Raw genomic sequence first — 26,552 nt, forward strand, 5'->3', positions numbered from 1 at the left:
AGGAAAATCCTATAGAATATGAATTTCATAAAAATAACTCCACTCTCAATTCCTTTTCTCTCTTTAACCCTTGTTGCTAAAGCCCTGACTCTAGTTGACTAGCCTTGTTCAGCCACCTTTTCCTCATCTATACAATAAGTGTAACACTTACCTTGAAGGGATGCTGTAAAGATTCAATGAAAGCAATTGTCACAAAACCTGGCAAATGGCTGGTGTTCAGTAAATGCTAATTGCCTTCCTTTTGGACATTTCTTTTTCTACCTTCCATTTAGCCTTTTCTTTGAACAGAAGCTGTGGTCTTCGTGCTATCAGTTTGCTTAGTGGGAGGGACAGTGGTCTGTTAAATGACTAATGAGTTATCATGAGTGCTACAGTTATGATACCTAAACATTACCATATGTAAATGTCCACTGCCCAGGCAGAAAAGCTTCCCTACCTGGCAGGGGTTGTAATTTGCTTTGTCTAGGGCAAATGGCTGTTCTTTTTCTTCTTCCCCTGTTGGCTTCGTTTCCCCCCAGGGGTGGGGGTGGGGTGGGGGAATCGTGGGGGATGGTTCCAGGGAGGAGGGCTACTCCCCTGGTCCTTGGTGGGGGGAGGGGGTGGGGGAGGGGAGAGTTGGGGGCCTGGGAGCAGGGCCCTCTCCTGGATTCTGTGTGTAAGGGGGAGGAAGGGGAGAAGGGAGGGAGCTGTACCTTTCTCAGGGCCTTGCTCTCCCAGCTTGGGTGGAGCCGGCCCTGAGGCTTGGTAAAGGTGCTGCTCAGGTGTGAGTACAGGTGGCTCCGAGCTTGCAAGGGGTTGTAGGTGGGCTCTAGCTCCAGGCTGTCCAGCATGCTCTGAGGAAGAGAGAAGAGGAGCCTTACCCAGGGAACTTGAGGTCACAGAACACAAGATATCAGGCAGAGATGTTGAGGTGTGCGAGGCTGGAGCAGGTGTGAAGACCCAGCACTTCACTGAAAACTGAAATAGTTGTGGGTCCTCTTGGGTGTCCTGGACCCCAGGTCTGAGTGTTTGTGAGGATATACAGTTCCAGCCCAGAGTGCAGCAAGTAGGTACAATCCGGAGTGGTTAAGGAAGAGGAATAATCTGGACCAGAGAAGTGTGTCATGGGATTCTGAGAGGGGCTGGAGTGCCGTGAGGTTACAAGAGATCCAGTGTGCACAACTGTGAGGGAGGGGGTGTCTGAGGCCTGGGGGTGCTCACAGTCTGCCTCAAGTACACTGAGTTCCCTGCCTGGCTTGTGAGGTGAGCATAGCCGGAGGACACACAAGCACAGCATTCCTGAGCAGTCAGGTTTTCCGGCCACAACATCCTGTGCCAGGAACCCCTGGCCCTGAAGTGAGACGCTGAGCGAGCCATGGCCACTCGTGCCCACCTCTTTTTGTATGCCAGCAGCCACCAAGGCAAGAACACAATCCTAGGCTCTGTCCTCTCTGCACGTAACCCCAGTGATCCAGCAGTGATGTGGTTCCAGTTCTCCCTGCCCAGAGTCCCTCCTCCTGCCCTCAGCCTGGGAAGGCTGGCAGAGGAAACTCAGAATTCAGATCAGAGGAAGAGAGGAGGATGAAGGGGAGTGGGGTGGGGAGGACCCGGGTGGGGGTGGAGGTGGGGGATTGGCTGGGCAGCACAGTTCCGCTGTTGCCTGGGAGTGTCATTTGGAAGCCCTTCCCTTCCTGGGCACCGACACTAGCTAACTATTCTTTAAAAAAAAAAAAAAAAAAAAGATGCACACAAACAAGTACACACATCTGCACACACACAATGCAGAGAAAGACTCGTGGAAACACACTACACACTGTCACACACACATCACATTACTCTCTACCACCTTCTTGGCACGACCACTTCTGCTCTCCAGTCCTCTCCTCCACAGACTTGCTGTTCCTCTTCCTCAGCTCTTTGTCCAACTCCCAAGTCTTCTCTCCCTCTATCTGTCCCATATGATCTGAGCTCCACTTGCCTCCACAATCTTAAGGCTGTCATCCGGTGGGTCCTCGGGCAGCAGGGGGAAAGGGCTCGGCAGTAGCAGTTCCCGTGTGGCCACTGCCTTCACCAGTAGGGTGGGTGAGCGCGATGGCACAATCACATAGAAGGTGCTGGTAGGCTCTCTCTGGCTATGTCCTCCACTCAGGGGCTCCCCTTTGGCCAATAGCAGCCACTCTCTTTTCTGAAACAAGGACATATATAAATGGTGGTTCACCTTCAGTCTTTGGCATGTTTTCAAGATCGACCCCCATCAAAGCTTCCCCAAGTTTCTCCAAGAGTATCAGGAAGGCCCATACCATTTCACTCTGGCCTGAGAGAGAGGGACTTCCTGCCTGAGTTGCTAGTGCCCCAGAGTACTGCCCTTCCTCCCAAGTTGGAATTGTACACAAAAGAATTAACAACGCAGAGACAGGTTATGAGATGCCCTTTAACCTGAAGTAGGTGTTCATCCCAGAGATGGCTAACATATTACTTGGTGGTAAATGTAGAATTTTATGAATTATAGTTCTTTTTTTTTTAAAGATCTTATTTATTTATTCATGAGAGGGACAGAGACAGACACAGGCAAAGGGAGAAGGAGACTCTATGCAGGGAACCTGCCCGATATGCAACTCGATCCTGGGATTCCAGGATCACGCCCAAAGGCAGGCGCTAAACCGCTGAGCCACCCAGGTGTCCCATGAATTATAATTCTTAAAAACAGAGTTTTGAAACAGAGACTTGTGTTGTGAAAATTCAGGTCTTATTTTGAGGGTGAAGAAATCTGATTGTGTTGCACAACTGGACTGGTTAGAGAATATCCCTGGAATACCCAGAAAGGGTTTAAGAAGGTGGTTAATGTCACCTGCCAAGCGAGGGGAGGAGGGGATAACAGGGAGAAAAAAATCTTAGGTATATGGAGGTGCATTGGAAACAGAGCCCTTGAGATCAACTCAGCTGGTCACGGGATTCTGGGGGTAGTGACTCTGAATGAAAGCTACCTCAGAACAGAGGGGTGACTCTGCATTGTGCCATGGGTAAGGAGAAGATATACTGCAGACCTATCAGCAGATTTCATAGGTGTGCCTTCTAAATCAGGCATAGGAATAAGGCAATTTGCTGTGGTGGTTTTTCAAGGAAAACCATAAAACTCCAAGAAGTACAGAGTCAGAACTGTTACAAAGATCTGTAATTGTGCCCTCTTGCTGGAGGTGATCATCACTTAACACCTGGCACAAATATAACAGCCTCCCCACTACAGAAGATGAAAGAAAGCACACTAGCTCTACCCACTCCTTACTTATATGGAAACTTGGAATAAATAATGAGAGGAAAGGCAAACAGGGGAAAAAATATCTTAGGGGATAGAGGAATATCAGTGTCTTGTGGAAGACAAGTGGAAAGTGACATGGTGAAGCACACAAAACCTTGCTGTAATACCCCAGGGGGAATGTGCTAGGCTGGAGGTGGTGTGGAAGTGCTGACACTTACAAGCAGTGTCATCATTTTGTGCAGCACAGACCTCTGAGGAGGTCTGGTTGGCTGGGTAGCACCTGGTAGGTACCTTCTGAAGTTTCTGCTTTTTTAACATTTTTGCTTATATCTAGTCATGTGCTGTCTTCTTGAAAAACAGGTCCAAAATGCGATGGAAAGTCTACCTGACCCTTCTCAAATCCATTAAATTGTAAACAGATGATGTAGAAATCATGTTGTGTGTTTGTGTGTGGGTGCCCCTCCTCTGAAGACATAGCCTCTTTAAGCCTGGAAGGGATGTTCACTGGAAGGGATAAGGAGCCAGTGGTAAGGCATTCCATTTCAACTGGCTTAACTAACTTCTGATGTGGATCAGGCTTGGATTACTACAATCATTTTCTCTTCTATTTTTTATGCTAGTTTATGTATTGTTTGCAAATTAGTTTATTAAGAATGTTCTGAGTGCCTGTTATGTCCCAAGCACTAGGCATGAGAATATAGAAATTCATTAGACATGTTCCTTGCCCTTTGAGAGCTTATAATATAGTAAAGGGAATGTATGTAAATTAATGTCAGTTCAATATTTAGGATGACCAACTGTTCTGGTTTGCCCATTTTTAGCACTGAAAGTCCTACCCCTCCAATCCTGGGCAAATGGGGGTGGTTGGTTACCCTTCTACAACTCCACAGGGAAAAGAATATCTTGCCACTGTGGCAAGTCACTGGAGGGTTAAAACTATGGCAATGGATATTTCTTAGACTTTTTTTTTTAAAGCAACATATTTCTTACACCTCAGTGTTATGGAATAAGTTTATGATTGCTACATTGTGGGGCTACTAAGAAACTCTGAATGTTGCACAAAGAAAAATTATGATCCCTAGAATTTGAGCCTCTAGATTTTGAGCCAATAGCTAAGATTCTATTAGAGAAATAGTATGCAGGATTGAATGAGGCCCCTCAAAAGTAACTCCTGATGTGTGGACTATCAGAGGACTGACAAGAGATGGAGTTGAGAGGATTTTACATAATGCTTTAGAACGCTGGGCTGATTTACAGAGAGGTTAGCAGAAGGCTCTGGAAGGAAGACAGGCAAATGCACTTATTAGAATTTGATAAAGATATTAATTTATCTGTAATTCCCAGGAGCATTTGGGAAAAGCGAGAGATAGGGAAGTTGATCTTTAGGGCCCTTATTTTGGACTCTGAAATTCTAACCTCTTCCTAGACAGTGGTTAATGGCACTAGAGACCTGACGTCCAGGACCCAAGCTTGAACATATTACCCAGGTCATGGGTTGACTTGTAGGTATAGGCAGTTGTATATGTGATGGAAATGGTTAACTGCCAGGGCAGGTATGCAAGGCTGAGAAAAGACAGGGATGTCCCAGAAGCTATTGTGGTCCTCAAATTGAACAATGCTTAATGATGGCAGATGACAAAATATAATACTTTTGCTAATTCTATTTTTAAAAGAATTTTAAAAATAATTTATATATAATTTTTATATAATCTCTACATCTACCATGGGGCTTAAACTCACAACCCTGAGATCAAGAGTCACATGCTTTACTGACTGAGCCAGCCAGGTGCCCCTTTGCTAATTCTAAAGAAAGGAGAATGAGTTAAATGCTGAATTTATTAGAAAGCAGGTGAAAATGTGTCTGTGTTTGTTGTGTTTGCCATAAAGGTGCTAGGGAGCTTAGATTTTAGGAGGTGGGGACTCATTCTGTTTAGAACAGATACGGACAGGGGCAAGAGCTGAAGGGCATGTCATACTCCAAACTCATTTTCCCTCATCTCTGCCCTAACTTCTAATTTCTAAGGCTGTGAAAGTAGGTGTGGTAACTGCTATTGGGTGACTGCCCACAACTCTCTTACCCCTCTCCCTTTTCCCTTCTCTCTACACATTTTCAGTCTTTCAGTGATTGGTCTAGGGTGACACGTGACCTAGATTTAAATAATGAGACATAAGTAGAAGTTGCTGTATGAGACTTCTGGAAAAGTTTTGTAATATGCTGGCAGGCTTTTTGTCTCTTTACTCTTTTCTCCCTAGGACAAGACTTAGTCTTAAGGCACAATAGCCACATGAGGAACAGGCATAAGGATGAAGCCAATTGCCATGGATGCTGCAGTGGAAAAATGCAAAAATCCAGGGTCTTTGATGGTATCACTGATGAACTGTATCAGTCTCAGAATTGTCTGTCCCCATACTCTTTAAAAAAAAAAGATTTTATTTATTCATGAGAGAGAGAGAGAGAGGCAGAGACACAGGCAGAGGGAGAAGCAGGCTCCATGCAGGGAGCCCGATGTGGGACTAAATCCCGTTACCCCAGGATCATACCCTGAGCCGAAGGCAGACTCAACCACTGAGTCACCTAGGTGTCCCTGTCCCCACACGTCTTGTTATATCAGAAAAATAAACTTTTTTTAAAAAAAGATGTTATTTATTTATTCATGAGAGACAGAGAGAGAGAGAGAGAGAGAGAGAGAGAGAAGCAGAGACACAGGCAGAAGAAGCAGGCTCCATGCAGGGAGCCCGATGTGGGACTCGATCCTGTGGCTCCAGGATCATGCCCTGGGCTGAAGGCAGGGGCTAAACCGCTGAGCCACCCAGGGATTCCCAGAAAAATAACTTTTAATTACTCAAGTTAGAATTGGATTTGTTTTCTCTTAGTTGCAGCCAAAGGGATCCTTTACAGGTAGCAAAGGAAAGGAAAAGGATATAGCTAATGCAGAGACAGAATTAGAAAGGACAAGTTTAATGGCACTAGTATAGGCTTTGCCAGAAGGGCAGATGGGAATTTATTATAGCAGGTAAAAGCTTGAATCTCACCAAACCAGTACTTCTTTGGTCTGTCATCAATATGATGTCCTAGGACCAAATTCAGCAATTAAAGTTTTCGGGAAGTCAAAAGTCATATGTGGATTTTTTATTGCAATGGGAAGTTGGTACCCCTAACACCCTACATTGTTCAAGGACCAATTGTACATATCACAACCACGTGGGATTTATCCCAGGAATGCAAGGTTGGTTTAGTAATCCAATGTAATACACCTGTTTCTAGAATAAAGGATAAAAAGTACATAATCATCTCAATGGATACAGAAAAAGCATCTGATAAAATCCAAAACCCTTCCATGAACAAATTAGAAACAGAGTGGAACTTAACCTCACAAAGGCTCCATAAGTAGTGATAAGACACTGGAGCTTTGCCCCTGAGGTCAGGAACAAGACAAAGATGTCTGCTCTTTCCACTTCTATTCAACATTGTACTGGAGGTATACTGAAGACCAGAGGGCCATTTCCCACATTTTCTGGATTATTAGGGCCCTAGGATTCTGGGTGTGAGCCAGGGAGAGGCACTCATAAAGATACTAGGTGTGTCAACATCCTAGTTCCTGGGGATTACTATTTTCTGAATTTGAGTTAGAAAAAAAAATAATATGACATTTCTCACATTAGAATGGTAAGGTACAGCTTCAATACCCTTAATCACTGCTGTGAAAGTAAAGATAGACGTGAGAATCAGATACATGGGTGGGTAAGGGGCAAAAAAGATGAGTGGGAGCAGGCTGTCGTGGGGGCAGGAACAGAATAGCTTCCTAGTAAAGGTATTTAAGCAGAATCTGGAAAAAATGGGTAGATATTTGTTAGGTAGATAGAGGCAAAAGGAAGGGAGCAGCATGAAAAAAAATATGGAGGTGTGGAACAGTTTGGCATATTTGGGGGACATTTAGCAATTTATTAATGTGGCTGGAGTAAAGGATGGAAGGGGCATGGTAAAGGATTAAGCAAGAGAAACAGACAAAGCTGGGTCCCAAGAAGCCCACTGATCCCATGCTAGGCCTGCTGTCTGTTCCAGCATCTGTCTGTTTCCCTTGCAGGCTCAACATTCTAACTTCATTCTGATTTTTTTTTTTAATGGCTCCTGACCTGCTATCACCCCACTCTCAGCTTGGATTCTTGTTCTTGACTCTTCGCCTAATGTAACCAAGGACTTTCCATTTCTCCACCCATTTCCAGCCCAACCAGATCATTGCCTGTGTAGTTAGACTCCTGCTGGACATATTTTGGCTTGAATTCTGTCACTCTGTGGCCAATTAGGGCAGACATGGCCTGTAAAGCTCTGGAATGCATCTCCAGAGACTCTGACATTTTAAGTAGGAAATTGAAAGACCTAGGTGGTATTCCCATTTCTTTTTCTAGTTCATACAGACATGACTTTGTAAGAGAAATGAGGATGTGGAAAGTGAGTCATTAGCTACATAACTGGGACTACACAGTAGGATTTGGTAATTGAAATTATGTTTTCCTGGTGATGGATAGATTCATAAATACTTAGAAAAATAATTTTATTTATTTATAAATATATTTATTCCCTACCACATTCCACAAAGCAGTATGCCAGTTTAGAAAAATGCAACAATACAAAAAAGATAAAATACCCAAGGGATTGGGTAAAGGAAAAATAAGGGTAGGGCAATAGCAGAGCCAAGATTAGGTAAGCTCAGAGAAATGCAAACCACCCACTTTTGCTAGGAGGGAGCCTAGCACACTTTTCCTGATAAAAGTGTTTGAGAAACTATCTTATGGATCCTTATTGAGTAGTGAATGTATTTCAGAGGACTCCTTCAATCAATATGATAATAAATTTCATATGGCTATAGAGTAGTTAAGAGTTTGGGTCTTGGAGTTAGCTTTTCTGGATTCCAACCTGGCTCTACCATTTACTAGCTATGTGATCTTGGAAACTACTTAACCTCTCTGGGCCTCAATATCTTCATTTGTAAAATAGCTACAGTGAGTCCTACCTCAAAGGATAGTTATGGACATTATATAAATTAATATTTTTGAAGTGTTTAGAACTGCTTCTGTACACAATAGGCACCATGAAGTCTTAATTTTTAAGGTAAAGTATATTGAATAATTATTAGATGTTTATTAAATTTTGTGAAATTAAAAATAATTTATAATTCTTAGAGATAGATCTATAAAAGTTCCAGAAAATACAGACATATTGCTCTCTTGTGGTCTGAATTGATCTAAGAGTGAAATTTATGGGAATGAATGGATGGCACATATCTTTCAGGAAGGGCTGGGGAATGGGTTTATGAAGAACCTTGCTTATCTGATGAAGTGATATTCTTCTGAGGAAAAAGAAATAAAATACTCAAATGGAACAAAATAATCTATGAGGAGGATGGTGAGTCAATTCTTAAGAAAATTGGGGGATGAAAAAAAAAGAAAATTGGGGGATGGAATAATACTTAAGGTTGCAGTTGACTAAAGTTTAGAGTGTGCATGGAGTGTAATTAGAAAAGTTACACAACATTTATAGTTGATGAGACCTGGTGGCCTGTCACTAATGACTAGAATTTATTTATGGCAGTATGGACTTTGTTCAAAAGAATTACTCTAGGTAGTGGCCTTGTTCTCCACCTTTCTCTTCTGGTCGGCGAGGCTGCTCTGCTCTTGTCAGCCTCCTGCCCGCAGTCTGCTTGAGAGTGAGAACCATGCCTTCAATTAAGTTGCAGAGTTCTGATGGAGAGATATTTGAAGTTGATGTTGAAATTGCCAAACAGTCTGTGACTATCAAAACCATGTTGGAAGATTTGGGAATGGATTATGAAGATGATGACCCGGTTCCTCTGCCAAGTGTTAATGCAGCAATATTAAGAAAGGTCATTCAGTGGTGCACCCACCGTAAGGATGATGCCCCTCCTGAGGATGATGAGAACAAAGAAAAGTGTACAGATGATATCCCTGTTTGGGACCAAGAATTCCTGAAAGTTGACCAAGGAACACTTTTTGAACTTATTTTGGCTGTGAACTACTTAGACATCAAAGGTTTGCTTGATGTTACATGCAAGACTGTTGCCAATATGATCAAGGGAAAAACTCCTGAGGAGATCCATAAGACCTTCAATATCAAAAATGACTTTACTGAAGAAGAGGAAGCTGAGGTTTGCAAAGAGAACCAGTGGTGTGAAGAGAAGTGAGATGTTATGCCCGACACTGTAACACTGTAAGGATTGTTCCAAATACTAGTTGCACTGCTCTGTTTATAATTGTTAATATTAGACAAAGAGTAGACAAACGCAGCAGCAAATCAGTTGTTTTAGTAGAATATTGTATTCCTTGCATGTGTAGTTTGAGTACAGATTCCAAAGTTATGGCTGAGTTTCTTCTAGTATGATCAAAGTTTCTTTTTTCTTTGCTCTCAATAAACTGAACTGTGGGTTCTCTGTAGAAGGTGGCATTTTGGGCTTTCCCTTTCTTTGGAAAGTGATTTCTGCCTAGTTTACTGTCTGGTTAACTTTAGTTTAATGATCTTTTAAAAGTTGTCATTGTAAATAAAACAAGTTGAAAAAAAAAACTACTCTAAAAGAAGAGGCAGAGGAAGAGACAGCATTGAATGAACTGAGCTGTGTTTATAGTTATAAGGAAACCCAGGAACCTAAATATGAGAATTTGGTAGAGCCAGCCAACTGGCTAAGAGTAAACCAGAAAGTGTAATACAGGCTGTCTAGCTGAATAAGACATGTGAAGTGAGGGATGAGTGAACATTCAATAAACATCTCCTTCTGGGATGGAATGGCCAGAGGCAGTCTTGTTCTCCTGCCTAGAACAACTAGAAAAGCTGGACTACACAGAAATCATTTGTCTGAAGGCAGTGAGGAGGTGCTGAGACAATGAAAATGAGTGGTAGCTAAGTTTCTGGAGAGGGGAGAATCAAGGCAGATGGGGAAATTACTGCAACTGCTTTTACCCTGAGGGCACATGTTTATTCTGAGTTGGAGGGAGAGCTGGTCAGAGGTGAGAATCTAGGATTTTCACAATGCTGAAGCACTTGCAAGGGAACTAAGAAACCAGCAGATCTTTTGGTGGAGACCAAGCAGGGGTGGGGTGGGTGCTCAAACCAATTTTTCACTAGCACATTTACCAAATACTGGGGCTGCATAGAGCAGGAGGCAAAAACACCCAAGGAAAAAGCTTTTAGAAGCAGAGTATTTTAACAGACTTGGGACAGAATGATTAGAATTGGGCTTGTCGGGGATCTCTGGGTGGTGCAGCGGTTTGGCGCCTGCCTTTGGCCCAGGGCGCGATCCTGGAGACTCGGGATCGAATCCCACGTCGGGCTCCTGGTGCATGGAGCCTGCTTCTCCCTCTGCCTGTGTCTCTGCCTCTCTCTCTCTCTCTCTCTCTCTCTGTGACTATCATAAATAAATGAAAATTAAAAAAAAAAAAAGAATTGGGCTTGTCCAAGGGAAGGGGATGCACATAATATACCAGGTTTCAGTGGAAAATCCTGGAAGGCCAGGAGCAAACCAGGAGTAGATTGAGCCTTAGCAGGACTATAGTCCAGCCTGGACTTAATATAGCTCCTGAGTAGATAGGATGATTTGTCACTAGTCTGTCTGCCCAGTGCAGGTCAGAATGGACCCTCTCTAGAGAAATACCAGCTGGAGCCTCTGCAATTTATTTAGACACACTGAGCATCTCTCATTAGAATAGTACCAGGTGCACCAAAAGATAGGATCACATGTCTGAAAATCAGAAGAAAAAAAGAGCTAAAACAAAGCCACAGGTGATGCAGGTATTAGAAGCAGCATACAAGAACTTTAAAATAGCTATGATTAGTATGTTCAAGGAAATAGGTGAAAAAATGGAGAATATCTTCAGAGAATTAGAGTCTATTAAAAAAAAGAAACAAATGTAAATCAGAGAACTACTAACCTACAACCACATGCAAATCATAGGCCAGACATATGCTGGGTGTTTTAACATGCAATATTATTTAATCATCTTAAAAACTATATGAGTTATATCTTGTTGTCTATTTAACATGTGACAGGGACAAGAGTTACTAATGTGTGTCTGTCATGCTCATTCTCCCCTGTTTTCATTCTCCCCCACTCTATTTCTACTCACAAAAGGACAAGCCTTGTGAATTCTATTCCTGGATATTTTATTTTAAATATTTTATTTATTTATTGTGTCGGGGCGGCGGGTGGGAAGAGAGAAAGGACTCAGAGGGAGAAGGAGAGGGAGAAGTATATTCCTCGCTGAGCAGGGAGGAGCCTGACTCAGGGCTGGATCCCAGGACCCCAGGATCATGACCCAAGCTGAAGGCAGACACTTTACTGACTGAGCCACCCAGGCACCCCTATTCCTGGATAATTAATTAATTAATTAAATTATTTTACTTATTCATGAGAGACACAGAGAGAGGCAGAGACACAAGTAGAGAGAGAAGTAGGCTCCCTGTGAGCAGCCCAATGTGGGACTTGATCCCAGGACCCCGGGATCACAATCTGAGCCAAAGGTAGGTGTTCAACCACTGAGCCACCCAAGTGCCCCTATTCCTGGATATTTTAAATAGGAAGAGAGAGAGAGACAGGACCTCAGGGGGAGGCAGAGTAGGGGCTGCTAATCTATAGAATATGTATTAGCTGAGAGAGGGAGGGAAAAGGTAGAGGAACAGGGGTTGGTGATGTAGGCAGAGTTAGTTTTTTTAAAGCGTGCGTATGTGTGAAAGGCTCTTGGAATAGCTTCTGGTTAGATATAATTGAGGAGTAGGGGAAGAATATTTGAGAAATGTCATTGTGGGTAATGAACTATTTCTTCTTTGGTATTCTTTGAAAGTACAAATAAATTTTAAAAATCACTTTTTGGCCTCTGGATAGTGCTTCTTTGTATACCACTTATGCAGAGATTAGCCAAATGGGGCTACTAGGTTTGTCATGGTTTCAAGTAAATGAATATGCTATTGCATAGAGAGGTTAAATATTTCACATGAATTCACACAGTTGGCAAATAATGAAGCTGTCAGGAACCTAGGGCCATCTGATTCCAAAGCCCATGCTTCATGGACAATACAAACTACATCTTGGGATGCCTGGGTGGCTGAGTCAGTTAAGCATCTACCTTTGGCTCAGATCATGATCCCAGGGTCTAGGATTGAGCTGAGTAGGGAGCCTGCTTCTCCCTCTCCCCTCTGTTCATATTCTCTCTCAAGTAAATGAAATCTCTAATAACAAAACAAAACAAAAACACACCAAACTACATTTTACCACAATAGAAAGCTGCCTTGCTTTGACTCCCCAGAAAGAGAGGTAACAAAGGGAGAATTTCTATACTGAACCTAAATTTGACTAAGGCTGAGAAATTAGTTGGTAAAATGGGAAAGTGGTAGAAATGCCAGGAAAAGGCAATTGTGTTATCCTGGAGTCTGGGTGGTCAGACTTGACTTTTAGACTTTAACCCAAGTCATAAGACCATATATTTAAAAAGGTAGAAGAAATATGCTTTTCCCTAAAAAAGAAAATAGAGCACACAAAGGTCTTAATGATAAATAAAGGGATCCAGAAAGACCTCATTGCAGAAGCACCATTTGAGCTGAGTCTTTCAGGACAGGGCAGGGTTTGAACATACAGAGAGAGGAGAAGGGGCAATAAGAACAAGGGCTCAAAGGTGTGGCAACTTAAAGTTTGTATATTAATTTGGTTGGACTCGATGGTGCATGAAAGGTGATGAGGGGAGGTAGACTGGAGTTTGAATACTTGGCTAAGGAATATGGACTTTAGAGTATAATCAATAGCAAGCCACAAGCCATCTTTAAGCTGAAGAGTGCCAGGATCAGTGCTGTGTTTCCAGAAGATAAATCTGGTGGCAGTATCAGAAGGACTGGGAAGGGCAGCACTAAAGGCATGGAGACAAGGGATGACTACAACACTACAGGGAAGAGGGAAACAGACTCTGAAGGAGGACAGTGAGGTAAGAAGAGAGAGGAGAAAACATGCAGCAGATGCTATGGGGACAGCATAGGCAAAGCTTATGTTGCTGGGTACTGGCATGACTAAAAAACATGTGGCAGTCAGGGGAGTGCCTCATGAAGATTAATCTGGCCTAACAAATAGCGTAAATTAGAAGAGGGAGAGACTGGAGGTAGGGAGACTAGCGAGGAGTGTACTGAAGAAGTCTTGGTGACAATAAACAGTAGGAACAGGAAGGAAAGGACAGTTACAACTCATGAGGAGAAAACTGATATGACTTAGTGATGAAGGGGGTGTGAAGGGCGAGAAGGTTGGAGGTCACTGAGGTTTCAAGCCTGACCGAGCAGAGAGTGGCGGTGCTGCTATTAACAGAAAGACAGAAGTCAGAATGAGAAGTTAGCTGTGGGGTCGGGGAACATCACAGCAAGAAACAGAAGATGAGAGATACACAGGGAGCTGAGGACATCAGATTTTAAAAGAACATATGAAAAAGATTCAAGAAAGACTAGAAAACCAAGGAGTTAGAGAAGTGTTGAAAACTTGTAAATATAGGATCAGAAAGGTTCAAGCTTTAATAAGGTTCTTGTCACATAGCAAGCATTGGAAAAAGATTTGTTGAATGCATCAGAAGAGGATTGTGGGGAATTCTCCCCTCTATAATACACTGCCTTTCAGGATTTTTGCTGCTCGAAGATATATAACAACAGTAACACAAGATGGTTGAAAGGCTATTACAGGTACCCCCTCACTTTAAGTGAATTCAAGTACAGAAGGCTGGGGTGTTAAGTAAGGGGAGAAACAGCCCCAGGGGTGCAGGCTATGTTTATCTGGCTAAATCCAGAGTACGGAATTTAGCAAGGAAGTTAAAAGCATAGGCTTTGCAGTCAGTGAACTAGGTTCAAATTCTGTCTTGGCCACTTTGGTAGTTGTGTGACTTTTGCTAAGTCACATGATCTTTTTAGACTTCAGTCTTTTACATGTATAAAAATGGTGACAACAGTCCATATCTCACAGAATTATTGTAAGGATTAAATGAGGTAAAGTATGCAAAGCCCTTGCTTAAATGAGTAGCACTTAGTAGGTGCTCCAAAACATGGGCATCTATTAGTGATGGGTCAACCACATACTTGTACGTTTCCATGATAGAGGAGTGATACAGAAGATCCTCTTTGGCCCTTAGAATGGTACCTGGCATGTAGTGCTCAATAAATATATTTTATTATTATTTTTTTTATTGGAGTTCAATTTGCCAACATATAACATAACACCCAGTGCTCATCCCATCAAGTGCCCTCCTCAGTGCCCGTCACCCAGTCACCCCCACCCCCCACCCACCTCCCTTTCCACCACCCCTTGTTCGTTTCCCAGAGTTAGGAGTCTCTCATGTTCTGTCTCCCTCTCTGATATTTCCCATTTTCTCTCCTTTCCCCTTTATTCCCTTTCACTATTTTAATAAATATTTGTTAAACAAATAAATATTAGATGCTCAAACACCAATTCAGAGGAAGAGTCTGATTTATATATGTAAGCTAGAAGGGAATAGAATACTCTTTCCCATTTTTATTTTTAATGGCTACATAATACTTCATTGTTTGGCTGAATTATCGTTCCCATATCCTTTCCTTTATTTTGATTTAGCCATTTCTCTATTTAGGACATTTTGGTTATTTGAATTTTTGACTATTGTAAATAACACCGAGATAAGCATGCTGATATATATTTTTTTGTTCCCTTTGCTGCTTATGTTCCCGTGCTACATACACTCCCAGCAAAATAAAGTTTTGAAATAGCTTTCTTTCCAGAAAATTTACACTCCTTCTAGCAGCGTATTAAGATGCAAATGTCTGTTTAAAGTATCATGTACTATAAGAATGTAGGGAGGCCACTCAAGGGAAATTCCTCCCGAGTGATGTAGCATTTCTGCGATCCTGAAGAATGAGGTGGAGTAAATAGTCAACTGAGCTGTGGGATGTATCTGTTGTCTCTGCTCTGCAAAGACAGGGGATGGGTGTTCTTCAGATAGGAAACAGGAACTCTGTGGGTGGGCCTAAAAGGGAGTGGGTTTTGAAACAGGAAAAAAGAAGCCTTCTGATAGTGAAAGAGATGTATTGCTGTGCTGGTCTGATCACCCATATGCTACTAGGTTAAACTGTTCTCCTATTTCCACTCACAGACCTGTCCTCGATTATATTTGCAGTTGTTTTATCTTGCTTTGTAAGTGTTTCCTGCTCTTTTCTAAGTATTTCTAAGTTCTTTTATTTTTTTCCACTTTCGGAAATGGGCATCCACTTAGTTACTCGAATCAGAAACCAAGCAGTTGATACCTTCATCTTCCTCACTCCCTACATCCAATCCTTCACCAAGTCTGACTCTCTCTTTAAAGTATGTCTTTTTTGGGGGGGATCCCTCGGTGGCTCAGCAGCTTAGCGCCTGCCTTGGGTCCAGGGCCTGATCCTGGTGACCTGGGATCGAGTCCCAAGTCGGGCTTCTGCATGGAGTCTGCTTTTCCCACTGCCTATGTCTCTGCTTTTCTCTCTGTGTCTCTCATGAATAAATAAATAAAATCTTTAAAAAAAAGTAGGTCTTTTAAAAATTAAATATTATTTATTTATTTATTTGTTTGTTTATTTGAGAGAGAGGAACAGAGAGGGAGAGAATGAGAATACAAACAGAGGAAGGAGCAGAGAAGGAAGGAAGAGAGGGGGAAAGAATCTCAAGTAGACTGCCTGCTGAGCGGGGAGCCCGACTCAGGGCTCCATTCATGACCCTGAGACCACAATCTGAGCTGAAACCAAGAATCTGATGCTTAACTGACTGAGCCACCTGGGCACTCCTAAAATATTTCTTTAATTGGTGTACTTTTCTTGACTTCCAACATTCTAGTCCAAGTCATCAACATCTCTTGCCCAGACTATAGCAATAACCCTCCCACCTCATTTTATTGTTCTCATTCTTGCTTCTGCCAGTTATTTCCAATGTTTGGTGTAAGTAATCTTTTAAAAATTCAAATCCTCTCTCATGATTTCTTGTACTTAAAGTCTAAGGTCCTTAACTTGGCCTACAAAGTTTCGCATGATTTACCCCTGCTCACTTCTCCAGCCCACCTTTAGGCTCTCCTCCCTTGCTTTCTTTGTTTTAGTCACAGTGGCCTTTCTGTTCTTGATTCTTCTCTCAGCTCTTTCCTGCTTTGTTTGGGGTATTTGCACATGCCTTTTCTAGGCATGATCTTTCTGTCACCCTTCACCTGGCTAATTCCCACTCCCATAAACTGGCAGGTCTCAGTCTAAATGTCACTTTCACAGAGAGGCTTTCTGGCAGCAGCCTCTTCTTCATAAACTTCCCACAATAAGTATTGATATATATATATAATTACATTTCATAATTATGTAATTTATATCTATATCTATAAAATTATAAATGATATATTATTATATATATAAAATTATGTCTCTTTTAATAACAGTATAAGTCTCTTGAGGTCATGGATAACATCTATCATGTTACCATTGACTACAGTTTAGCAAGATGTTTGGAACAGTCTAGGTGTCCTTCATTTAAGTAAACCATAATGCCCAGTCCGGTGTTAGAAAGAGAAGTGTTAATATATAGCCACTTATGGAAAATACCCTGTTTCTGTTTAAATGTACAAAATTAGGGATTTTCAAGTTAGTGTCATATAACTGAGTTCAGGAAGTATTCTCTATGGCATGAAACCAACGAAGGCAAGTCATATTTAATCCACATTTCAGAATATTTCTAGTTTTTTCCTGTCCTCTTGAGAATTGGGACAGGTTTGGGATCAGAGCAGGATGAAGCTAGCTACTTTTCTGTGGTTAAGGCCTTAACACTCTTCTTCCTCACCTGGGGACATGGATACTCACCAGCAGGCTGTGACACAAAGCATGGAAATGCTGCTGATTTGTCTCCAGCTCATCCCAGTCCAGCTGCCAACAGCTTGTGGGTCTAAGGATGAAGGGCAGCCCATATGTCAATGACTCGCAGATCCCACTGGAATTTAGAGCCCTGGCAAGAGACAATGCAGCAAAAATCTCCTCAGTGATATCTAGAACCCTGACACCAGATCAGCTTAAATTCAGTTTATGTCAGTTTACTGTGAAATCCTTTGGGTTAGAGACTGAATTATTCACCTTAGCATGGCCAGCACCTAGCAAGGTATCCGGCACACAGCAGATTCTCAAAATCTGTTAATCAATGAATGAAGCATCACCATGAAGAGCCATCTAGACTCTGATGGATGTTTCTTCTCCTGAGCTCACTCCATTTTAAGTGACTTCTCTGAGGACACTTCCAGAATACCCCTGCTACAATAACCATGTAACATGACAGTATGCTAACCATCTGCATCCCAGTCCTGGCTATCCTGTGGCAAGGTGCTGAGAGAGATGTATTTAAGAAGAGGGTGAATTGGGTGCCTGGGTGGCTCAGTCGGTTAGGTGTCTGACTCTTGATTTTGGCTTGGTCATGAGCTCACGGTCATGAAATTGAGCCCTGCATTGGGCTCCACACTGGGCATGGAGCCTGTATAAGATCCATCCTCTCCCTCTCCCTCTGTCTCCCCCACTACCCGCTCACTCTCCTCTCTGAAAGAAAAAAAAAAAAACAGGAAAAATTTAAGAAAGTTCCCCAGTAGCATCCATAGTCAAGCTTACTCATATACTTGTGCACAGGTACTGTGATAGGAACTAGGAAGCAGTAAAAGTGATGGTCTTTGCCATCACTGCTAATTCTACCCCCAAGAACTGGTCCCTCTGGAAGCAGAATTCTAGTATTTAGAAAAATGGCAAGGCAGGAGTAGATCCTATCTATCCCCTTGTTCCTTGAAAGTCAGATCTCTGTCCTGTGCCTAAACACGGTAAGGTATACAGTACACAGCTGTGGAATGCATTAACACTGCTGATCTTGTTTTTCTTTGTGTTCAGAGACTTTCTGGATTTCCAATCTTCATCCAGGTTTCAGAATGTCCTACTGAGGCACATCTTCCACCATATGCCCATTTGTCTCCACATGTGGAGTAGCCTGATATTGCTCTTTCATTCCCATACCTGCAGTTTCTGCTTTGGAACTGACTCCCACTGCCTGGCACTTGGAGATGCCCTCTACCTCTGGACTTCCTAGCTGGAACCAGTAAGAACAAGCATTTGCACAGATTGGGGAAGTTCCCTTGTCCCATACTTGATCACCCGGAGCTTGTAACAAGAGGCTGATGACTGGGAGGCCATCTGGTAGAGTGTGCTGAAGTCTCCTTTGGGGTCATCCATTCTCAAGGAGCCATCAGCTGTGCCAGGGAGTAGGGACGGGCTGAGGAGTCGCTCTTGGAGATCACATTTCAGGCACACTACAATAAAAATGGCATTGGAGGAGGGATTGTTTGTCACAAGTTACCTCAGGCTATGTGAGTAAGAGACAACATCTGCTACCCATTCCACATCCACCAGGCAAGTAAGGCTTGGGAGGAGGCAGGGAATGGAAAGGGGAAAGTATGACTGGTCTGGAAAGTGTGTTGCTCAATACTGTATCGAACTTGTTTTCTGGGTCTGATATGATTTTTACTTGTCTTATATCTGGGCTGGCTGAACAGTAGCCTCTTAGTGAGAGATCTGGCTTGTGATCCAGTCTGAGAGGAATATGGGCCCTCTGTGGAGGAGGCAACTAACACTACAATATGCAGAGCCCTTTGCAATCACAGATGGAAATCTTGCCTCTGCTGCTTCCCTGTGGCTAAGCTTTGGCAAGACTATAGGTCAGATGAAGGAAGAGTAGGAAAGCAGAAGTCAGGGAGTCAGCTGACAGCTATTGTTTCTCTGTGGGCTCTTCTAGGGACATTCAGGGGAGGGGGAGGAATAAGTTCCTGAAATGGTTTATTTTTTAATTCCCCAAAGAAACCTGAATGTAGAATCTTCTAGAGCATCACTGTGGCAACAGACAACCATTCTGAGGGGGCTTCACCTAGGTATGAATTATTCATCAAGGTATTATGTTTTTCTGTATTAAGATTCTGCTCTGGGAGGTGGGTACATTCACATGCCACAGTGTGCAATGTTCTATTGCACTAGGCTTTTGAAGCCTTGATACTACAATTTTTTTTTCAATAAAAATGTATACCAGGTTTGAATACTGTTAACGAACATGAAGTAAAAACGAAAGCAGAAAAAATATAGAAGAATAAATATGATGGCAGAATAGATGTCAGATCCAGCTGGCCCAGCAACTAGACTTAGACATTAACTTTGGGTGAGACAGTCTTAGCTGCCATGTCTCGGAGCCCAGGAAGTCAGTAGGAGTGATTCGGCCTAGGACTCAACTCTCCTTTCCTTGGTGCCTGACTTCTCCATTGTTAGATCTCTGGGCTTTAGGGCTGGAGAGCTGTGTTCATCTGGTTGAGATTCTCCATGCGGTTGCAATAAGAATCACCTCTTTATTAAGGAAATTTTATCTTTTTATATTTTAAAAGACACTGATGTCTGGGCCCTACCGCACACTAGTGAAATTGGGATCTCTGGAGATGGAAGCCAGATCCTGGTGTTTTTTAAAAGTCCCTTGTGTGATTCTTACTGTAGCCACAGCTGAGAACTGCTGGAACTGAAGTCTCGACAGTGTGCCAAGGCTGCGAAAGCTGTCTTAGCAGGACTAGAATCTAAAATCAGGTGTGCTTCTCGCCACCCTGAACCCAGATGCCGAAGTGGCAGACTCCAAACCCATGAAACAAGAAAAGACACTCATCTGAAGCTGACTGTGCTCTCTGTCAGGAGGCCTCTGAGGGAAGCACTGAAGAGCAGGCTGAAGGGCCCTGGGCAGTTACAGAAGCAGGTGGAGTGGGTGGAGAACCTTGTAAGGAGTCAGAGTGAACATCTGAGGAGCAGTCCTCAAAAGATTCTAGAGTAGGAAAGCTCAGGGTTCTCTATTGTTTTGTTTCCTTTTTTATAGTGAGTCGTATTTCCAGAAATACAGTGTAGTCATGCATCAGTTTTTTTTTTTTAAACAATGGACAACTACAGTATGGTCCTTATTGTAGTTGTATAAACTCTCAGATGGGTCACATGCACCCTGGAGAAGGGCTACTTTTCCCCAGACCTCACTCCAATTGCGCCCGAGCATCTAGACTCCAGTGTAGGCCTCCCTAGTAGAAGAGCTGATGAGTCTGGATCTACGTTCCACCATACGCCCTGAAGACCTGCAAATTTCCAAAAAAATAACTGCAGATGGAGATAAACATTCTGGGCTGACCCTGGTGCCATGGAAAGAGGAAGGGGGAAGGTAGAGAAGTTCTCTACTACTCCATGAGCAAGTGCTGTGTAACAGCTGAAAAAAGGCTGGTTGCAGGAGTTCCTGGCCTTTGAGAACCCCAGCCTTCCATATGAGAGAAGTGCTCAGCATGAGGCAGCATCTTTGTTTATAAATGCCCAGCATGAGGCAGGTTGTGTAGTAGGTAAGGGTCCAGGTTCTGGAGGCAGATAGACCTGGGTTTGATGAACATTTTCTGGGCTTACTATAATCAAATGTCCAAAATATGGATTTCTAATCTTAAGAATTAATGGGCTCTGGAGTTGCCTAGCTTCAGATTCTGCTATTAATTTTTCTGTGGAGTCCTAGGAAAATGTTTAATTTCTCTAAGTCTCAGTTTTCTCATCTGTAAAACAAGGAGATATGTTTAATTGATTCTAAGACACATTCCCCACCTCCCCCTGCCACACACACATACTAACATCTCTGCGTATGTCTTACAATTGTCATTGGCCAGGCACACACTCCTAACAATTACCACTTTAACTTCTCAGTAAGGATAAAACAATATTTCTTAGTGATAGAAAGCACCGAGTCATGTTTAATTGGTAGTCTTTTTCTTCCTTAGTGGGACATAAAGTAATGGTGTATCTCATAACTGATAGCATCTTAGATTCAATGACATATGGTAATAGTACCTGTTTCACGGTGGGGGGGGGAGATGAAATAGGATAATGCAGGAAAGGAGGTAACATATTGCATGGGGAAAAATAGATATGGAGTGGATTCCGGAAGATGAGTAGGGAAGAATCAGCACCATCAGCCTTGAACAAAAGGAACGGAAAGAAGGTCCAGGGAAGAAGATTTACACACCAGTGAAAGACAGGTTGAAATCAAGGTAAGTCATTAAAGGCATCCCAGGCCTTAGGTTGAAATGGGGGTATGGAGAAGGGTCAGAAGGTAAGGATCTGATGGCCATCTGCAGAAAGGACCACCATGTGTCCTCCCCTTTGGGGGTGGGAATCTGTACCCTATTTTTCTCATTGAACTCCCACCTCTACTAGCTGGGCTACTAGTTGTCCTCTGTGGGGCCTGCCTCTGTAGTTGCTTTAGTTTATCTCAATTTGGTGTCTTCCTATCCAGAAGTCCTCATTTAATCTTGGTTCTTTACTTTCTCACAGGCCCTCTTGATATTGTTTAAATACCAGCATGCCTCAAGTTATTATGTCAACAATATCTACTACAATTCAAAATGAAAAACTTGAGTAAAACATATGATTCACTGTGCTCTTCCTTTAGTTTAGGTGCTCCCCAATTATTAAGGTATCTAAGTCTTTGCTCCCAAACTAACTGGCCCTTGCAGTCTGGGCTTAATTAGGTTCAGTTTCTTACTGTGGTTACTTTTTAGAAATTCTTTTCTTACTCCTTGTGCTTATACTGCACAGCCTCCTCCAGTCCCTAAACCTCAACTACAGTGTATTCTGATGACTCACAAATCTAGAGTCTTAATCTGAGACTAGGATAATCATAGCCTATATAATGTGTCTTTTGAGGGTGTGTACTTGAATCATCTTTGGCTCTGGAAATGTTGCTGAAACACCGTGAAGGAAAAAGAAGATGGATATGTTCTTGGTCCGTTCCACTGTAATGTAGCCAGGCTTTAAAGAAAATCTCCATGCTGACAACATCATTGTCTATAGTCTGAAGGTCAATGTCAGTTCCCAGGACAGAACTCTCTGCAGAAGAAAGGAATTAGTTGGTAAAATTTTTAATTCTTTAATTGTACACCTTGAAAAATGTAAACATTTATTTTTTTTTTGAAAAATGTAAACATTTAAATGCATCTATATTTTGACCTATTAATTCTATCCTTAGATAACTCGCTTAGAGGCATTCTTAGATAGTACACATGGACACATATGCAAAGATGTTCAGTACAGCATTATTGTAATAACAAATAATCAAAACCTCAAACAGGAAGCAATTCAAATATCCATCAATAGGAGAATGTTTAAATAAATTATAGCACACTCAACCTTTGGAGAATTACGAAGCTGTTAACAAACAAAATAAAAAATATACTGGCAGGGAAAGTTAAGAGACAGTAAATGAATAATGAATAAAGAAAATTGTAGGGAAGCCTGGGTGGCTCAGGGATTGAGTGTCTGCCTTTGGCTCAGGGCCTGATCCTGGATTCCCGGGATTGAGTCCCGCATCGGGCTCCCTGCATGGAGCCTGCTTCTCCTCCCTCTGCCTGTGTCTCTACCTTTCTCTCTGTGTGTGTCTCTCATGAATAAATAAATAAAATATTTTTTTAAAAAAAGAAAGCTGTAGAACAGATGTATATTATGAACCATTTACATAAAAATAAAATAAATAAAAATGAAACCCTTGGCCTAAGTACATATATATGTATGTAAATGCCTTTTACAAAGGTCTGGAAGGCTACCATCAAACTGTTAATGGTGGGCAGGAGTGGAAACAGGACGGAGTTCTGAACTATGTTTCTTTTTTATTATTCATACTTCTTTTGTTTGAATTTTATTGTACTTAAAAAACACTCTGGAATACAAAAGTAGCCAAAAAATAATACAGCAACGCAAGTTAAATATTTTGTTAACAAGGGGGAGCTTTAGCTTCTTCAGCTCTTATTTATTTTTAAAGACTTTATTCATTTATTTGAGAGAGTGAGAGAGCACAAGCAAGGGGAACAGCAGAGGGAGAGGGAGAAGCTGAGCATGGAGCCCAATGAGGGCTTGATCCCAGGACCCCAAGACTGTGACCCAAGCCAAAGGCAAATGCTTAACCGACTGAGCCATCCAGGCGCTGCTTCTTCAGTTCTTGTTTCACAATAAAAGTGTATTCAATTATTACTTCTGCTATAAAAAACAAATTTTTTAAAAAAGTAAAAGAAAAAAATGGTGCATCCCTGGGCTTTACCTTGGACACAGAGTCTACAAATTTGTCATTGACATGCTGTAACTCACAAGTGTGATTAGCAGCCAGGAAGACAGGAATAGTCTGTGATTTGTTTCCAAATCTGAGTGAATGGAACTGGGTATGTGGAGGGGATGAGGTTTTGCTGGTCTACTTCCTACTTTAGGCAACACTTGCTCAGGAACTGCGGTCTGGGTCTGCAGGTAAAGGTTATCAGTAAAAGCCAAATATAAGGTAGTAGAGGAAGCCCAGGGAGAGGAAATGAGCCAAGAGCTGGAAAGAAACCGAAGAGGAACCTGATTTTTTTTTTTTTTTTTTTGCCTTACCATGAGGGACTCTCTGAAATACTTTTACAAAGAGCCTAAGAAAATTGATGAATTAACTTCTGTGTATGACTCATAGACCCCAGGGAGAAGGCTGGTTTATTTCTAGAACGACATTCCTGAGGACAAGCCAGCAGAGGTGGCAGTCTCTCCACAGGGAACAAAGGGCTTCAGTCCAGCGTGTTGGTACCCACACAGGAGAGGTGTGGTGAGACTCAGATGACTTCATGTCATATTTAATGACTTATTCTGTGGATGAAAAGGGGCTCTAAACACACTTCTCTTTGGCCAGTATGATTAAAACTCTGACATCTTCCATGAACATACTGAGGATTCGTTAGCAAAGTATTTCATTCATTCCATCAAGCAGCAATTTTATTATGTACTATATAAAAAATGAAATATTAACAGAAGGTACAAAGATTATATGATATTCTTTTCCTTTAAGGAGTTTATAAAGCTACATTATTGACCATTCCTCCTCAAACTGTCATCTGCCACATTATGCTTTAGGTACTGATAAATATAAAGTCACTGCCCAAGAAATGTCTTCATGAGCAAAGAGAAAGTATCTTTTTAATAATGTGAATTTTGTTTTGTCACAGGCAAAAGGAGAAGTAATTTAATTTTTCTGAGACTGAGGCCTGGACTTCAGTTTGAGTAACAAGTAAGGAAAGAACTGAATCCAGAGAACTTCAGTGAGGCAAAATCATCCTTAAAGCATAAGAAGGCAGATACAGAACGAAAGAAATGGAATTGAGTGAAGGATCTCTGGAAGTGGAGAGGATAATATGGTTTAGAGTTCAAACAACAGACTTTTGCAGAAGAGAACTAAGTGTTTCTTTTCTTTTCCCCAGGGAAAGGGTAGATTAGAAAATCCTAGCATGGCAGTATAAGGAGATCACAGCAAAGTGATCTCCCACCAAAACCTTAGAAATAGAAAAATAGGACTTTCCTCAGATAGTTAAACTACAATATCAACACAGAGTGGTAAGGTCACTGAAAAACAGTTATCTTAAGAAAAGGGAATGGCTTACTGACCAGAGCAAGATTTGGCTCTAGCCTATGGATGGGACTGGCTTTATACAAAAAATGAATGTGTCCATTAGCAGTGAAGTGGGTTGGCCAGAAATGGAGCACAGATAAGGGGAGCAACAGGAGAATGCAGAGGCTGCACTCATCTAAGTGTAGCTCAGAGGAGAGGGCATGCTGGCTTAATGGCATGTCCTGAAGGCAGGATGTGTTTGTCAAGTCTCTGCTGTTCTTGGTATTACGGTAGTTATGGCTCTCGTCTAAGACATTCCAGCTTATACTGTGGTCTTGAGCTTGGTAGGGTGAGTCTATCTCTGAGATGCTACTGAGAAAATAAATTTTCTGATCCTGCAAAGCTGAAGAACCATGCCTGAAACATGCCTTTATGAAGGAAAATGCCAGCCTTCCCTGTAGAAACCCCATCAATGTTCCTGAAATTTTTTCCAACTTCTTAACCTACAGTTTCTTGGGAGAGCCACAGAACTCCTTTGCAAAAATTTTCATGTAATTTCCATAGAAACTCAGTGCTTCAGATTTGAGTCCACAGTTTTGCAAGCTCAGAAGGAAGTCAGCAGCTTCTCAGGGACAGTCACATTGTCCAAACTAAAGACTAATGTGGAAACCAGAACACACTAGAGAGAGAACTTTTTCATTCATTTTTCTCTGTCACTGGTTCAGGCATTCCTTTCCTTATGCTTGGATCATGCTGTCCTATCAACTCCATTCCTCCTCTAGTACTTTTTTTTTTTTTTAAGATTTTATTTATTTATTAATGAAAGACACACACGGAGAGGCAGAGACACAAGCAGAGGGAGAAGCAGGCTCCTTGTGGGGAGCCTGATATAGGACTTGATCCCAGGACCTCAGGATCATGACCTGAACCAAAGGCAGATGCTCAACCACTGAGCCACCCAGCCGCCCCCTTCTAGTACTTCTTAGGTACTATTACCAGTTAATTTTTTTAAAACATGGTTTCATCAGTTCCCTCCTTTACTAAAGAGCACATACTGCCTTCCTTGGTCATTTTCTTTATTCCCCTCACTCATCCTGTTCAGTTGGTTCTAGTCATTATTCCTTAAACACCCCACTCTTCCCTTCTGTAATGGCTCATACGGTTCTTCCACAACCCTGCCTGTTGAGATCCTATATGCCCATTCAAATCCCCTAGCTCAGTAGCTAGCTTAGAGTTGAAGCTTAGCAAATGCCTGTTGAGTTCAACAATTGCTCCCCCTCCTCAGCTCTCATTACTTTTTCCTGTAACTCTTCTGCTTCAACTAAATTAGTCTCCTTGCCACATGACTTCCTTCCTTCCTTCCTTAGTGCTTTTATTACTCTGTCAATCCATGGCTTACTCCTCCCCCCAAACTCAACTCCAAACTGACTCTGTCCCGGAAGTTATGCTTAATTATATCCTCCATTATTTGGGTTTAATCAGCACCTCTTGGGTATCTGTGGGCTTCATTTGGGCAATACTAACTACACTTGCTAATCTGTTTCTTCAGAAGGATTTTCTTCTCTTTCTGTGAGTTTATGAAAAGCAGTGAGATGTAATAGAGCAGGGTTTGAATCACAACTTGAAAGTTACTGGTTATGTGACTCTGGACAAAGTGGGGATAGTACAACCTATTTAATAGTTGTAGTGAGGCATAAGAAGTGAGATGATTATTTATTAATGGCATGTGTAGGTCCAACAAATGGCATTTTCTTCCTTTTCTCTCATCAACAAAATGATTTACTCTTATAGGATAAGAATGTGCTTTCCTTTTCTTAACATTTCCTCCTCATCACTTCTCTTGGCAACTGCTT

General features: G+C 42.1%; 1 protein-coding gene and 1 pseudogene across 2 annotated transcripts in view; one reads left to right on the forward strand and one right to left on the reverse strand.

The window, feature by feature from the left end:
- The window catches only part of M1AP (meiosis 1 associated protein), an 80,822-nt gene that overhangs the window by 2,434 nt on the left and 51,836 nt on the right, over positions 1-26,552 (reverse strand). For both annotated transcript variants that reach the window (XM_072767021.1, XM_025994471.2), the window contains exons 5-9: positions 22,017-22,190; positions 18,406-18,568; positions 17,094-17,235; positions 1,958-2,164; positions 693-833 (exon numbers count right to left, since the gene is read on the reverse strand). In XM_072767021.1, the coding sequence (XP_072623122.1) occupies positions 693-833; positions 1,958-2,164; positions 17,094-17,235; positions 18,406-18,568; positions 22,017-22,190 (827 nt within the window). The remainder of the gene's footprint in view (positions 1-692; positions 834-1,957; positions 2,165-17,093; positions 17,236-18,405; positions 18,569-22,016; positions 22,191-26,552) is intronic.
- LOC112916709 (S-phase kinase-associated protein 1 pseudogene) lies at positions 8,911-9,540 on the forward strand (annotated as a pseudogene).

This window comes from Vulpes vulpes, chromosome 8 (assembly GCF_048418805.1).
Source record: "Vulpes vulpes isolate BD-2025 chromosome 8, VulVul3, whole genome shotgun sequence".
NCBI classification, from domain to species: Eukaryota; Metazoa; Chordata; class Mammalia; order Carnivora; family Canidae; genus Vulpes; species Vulpes vulpes.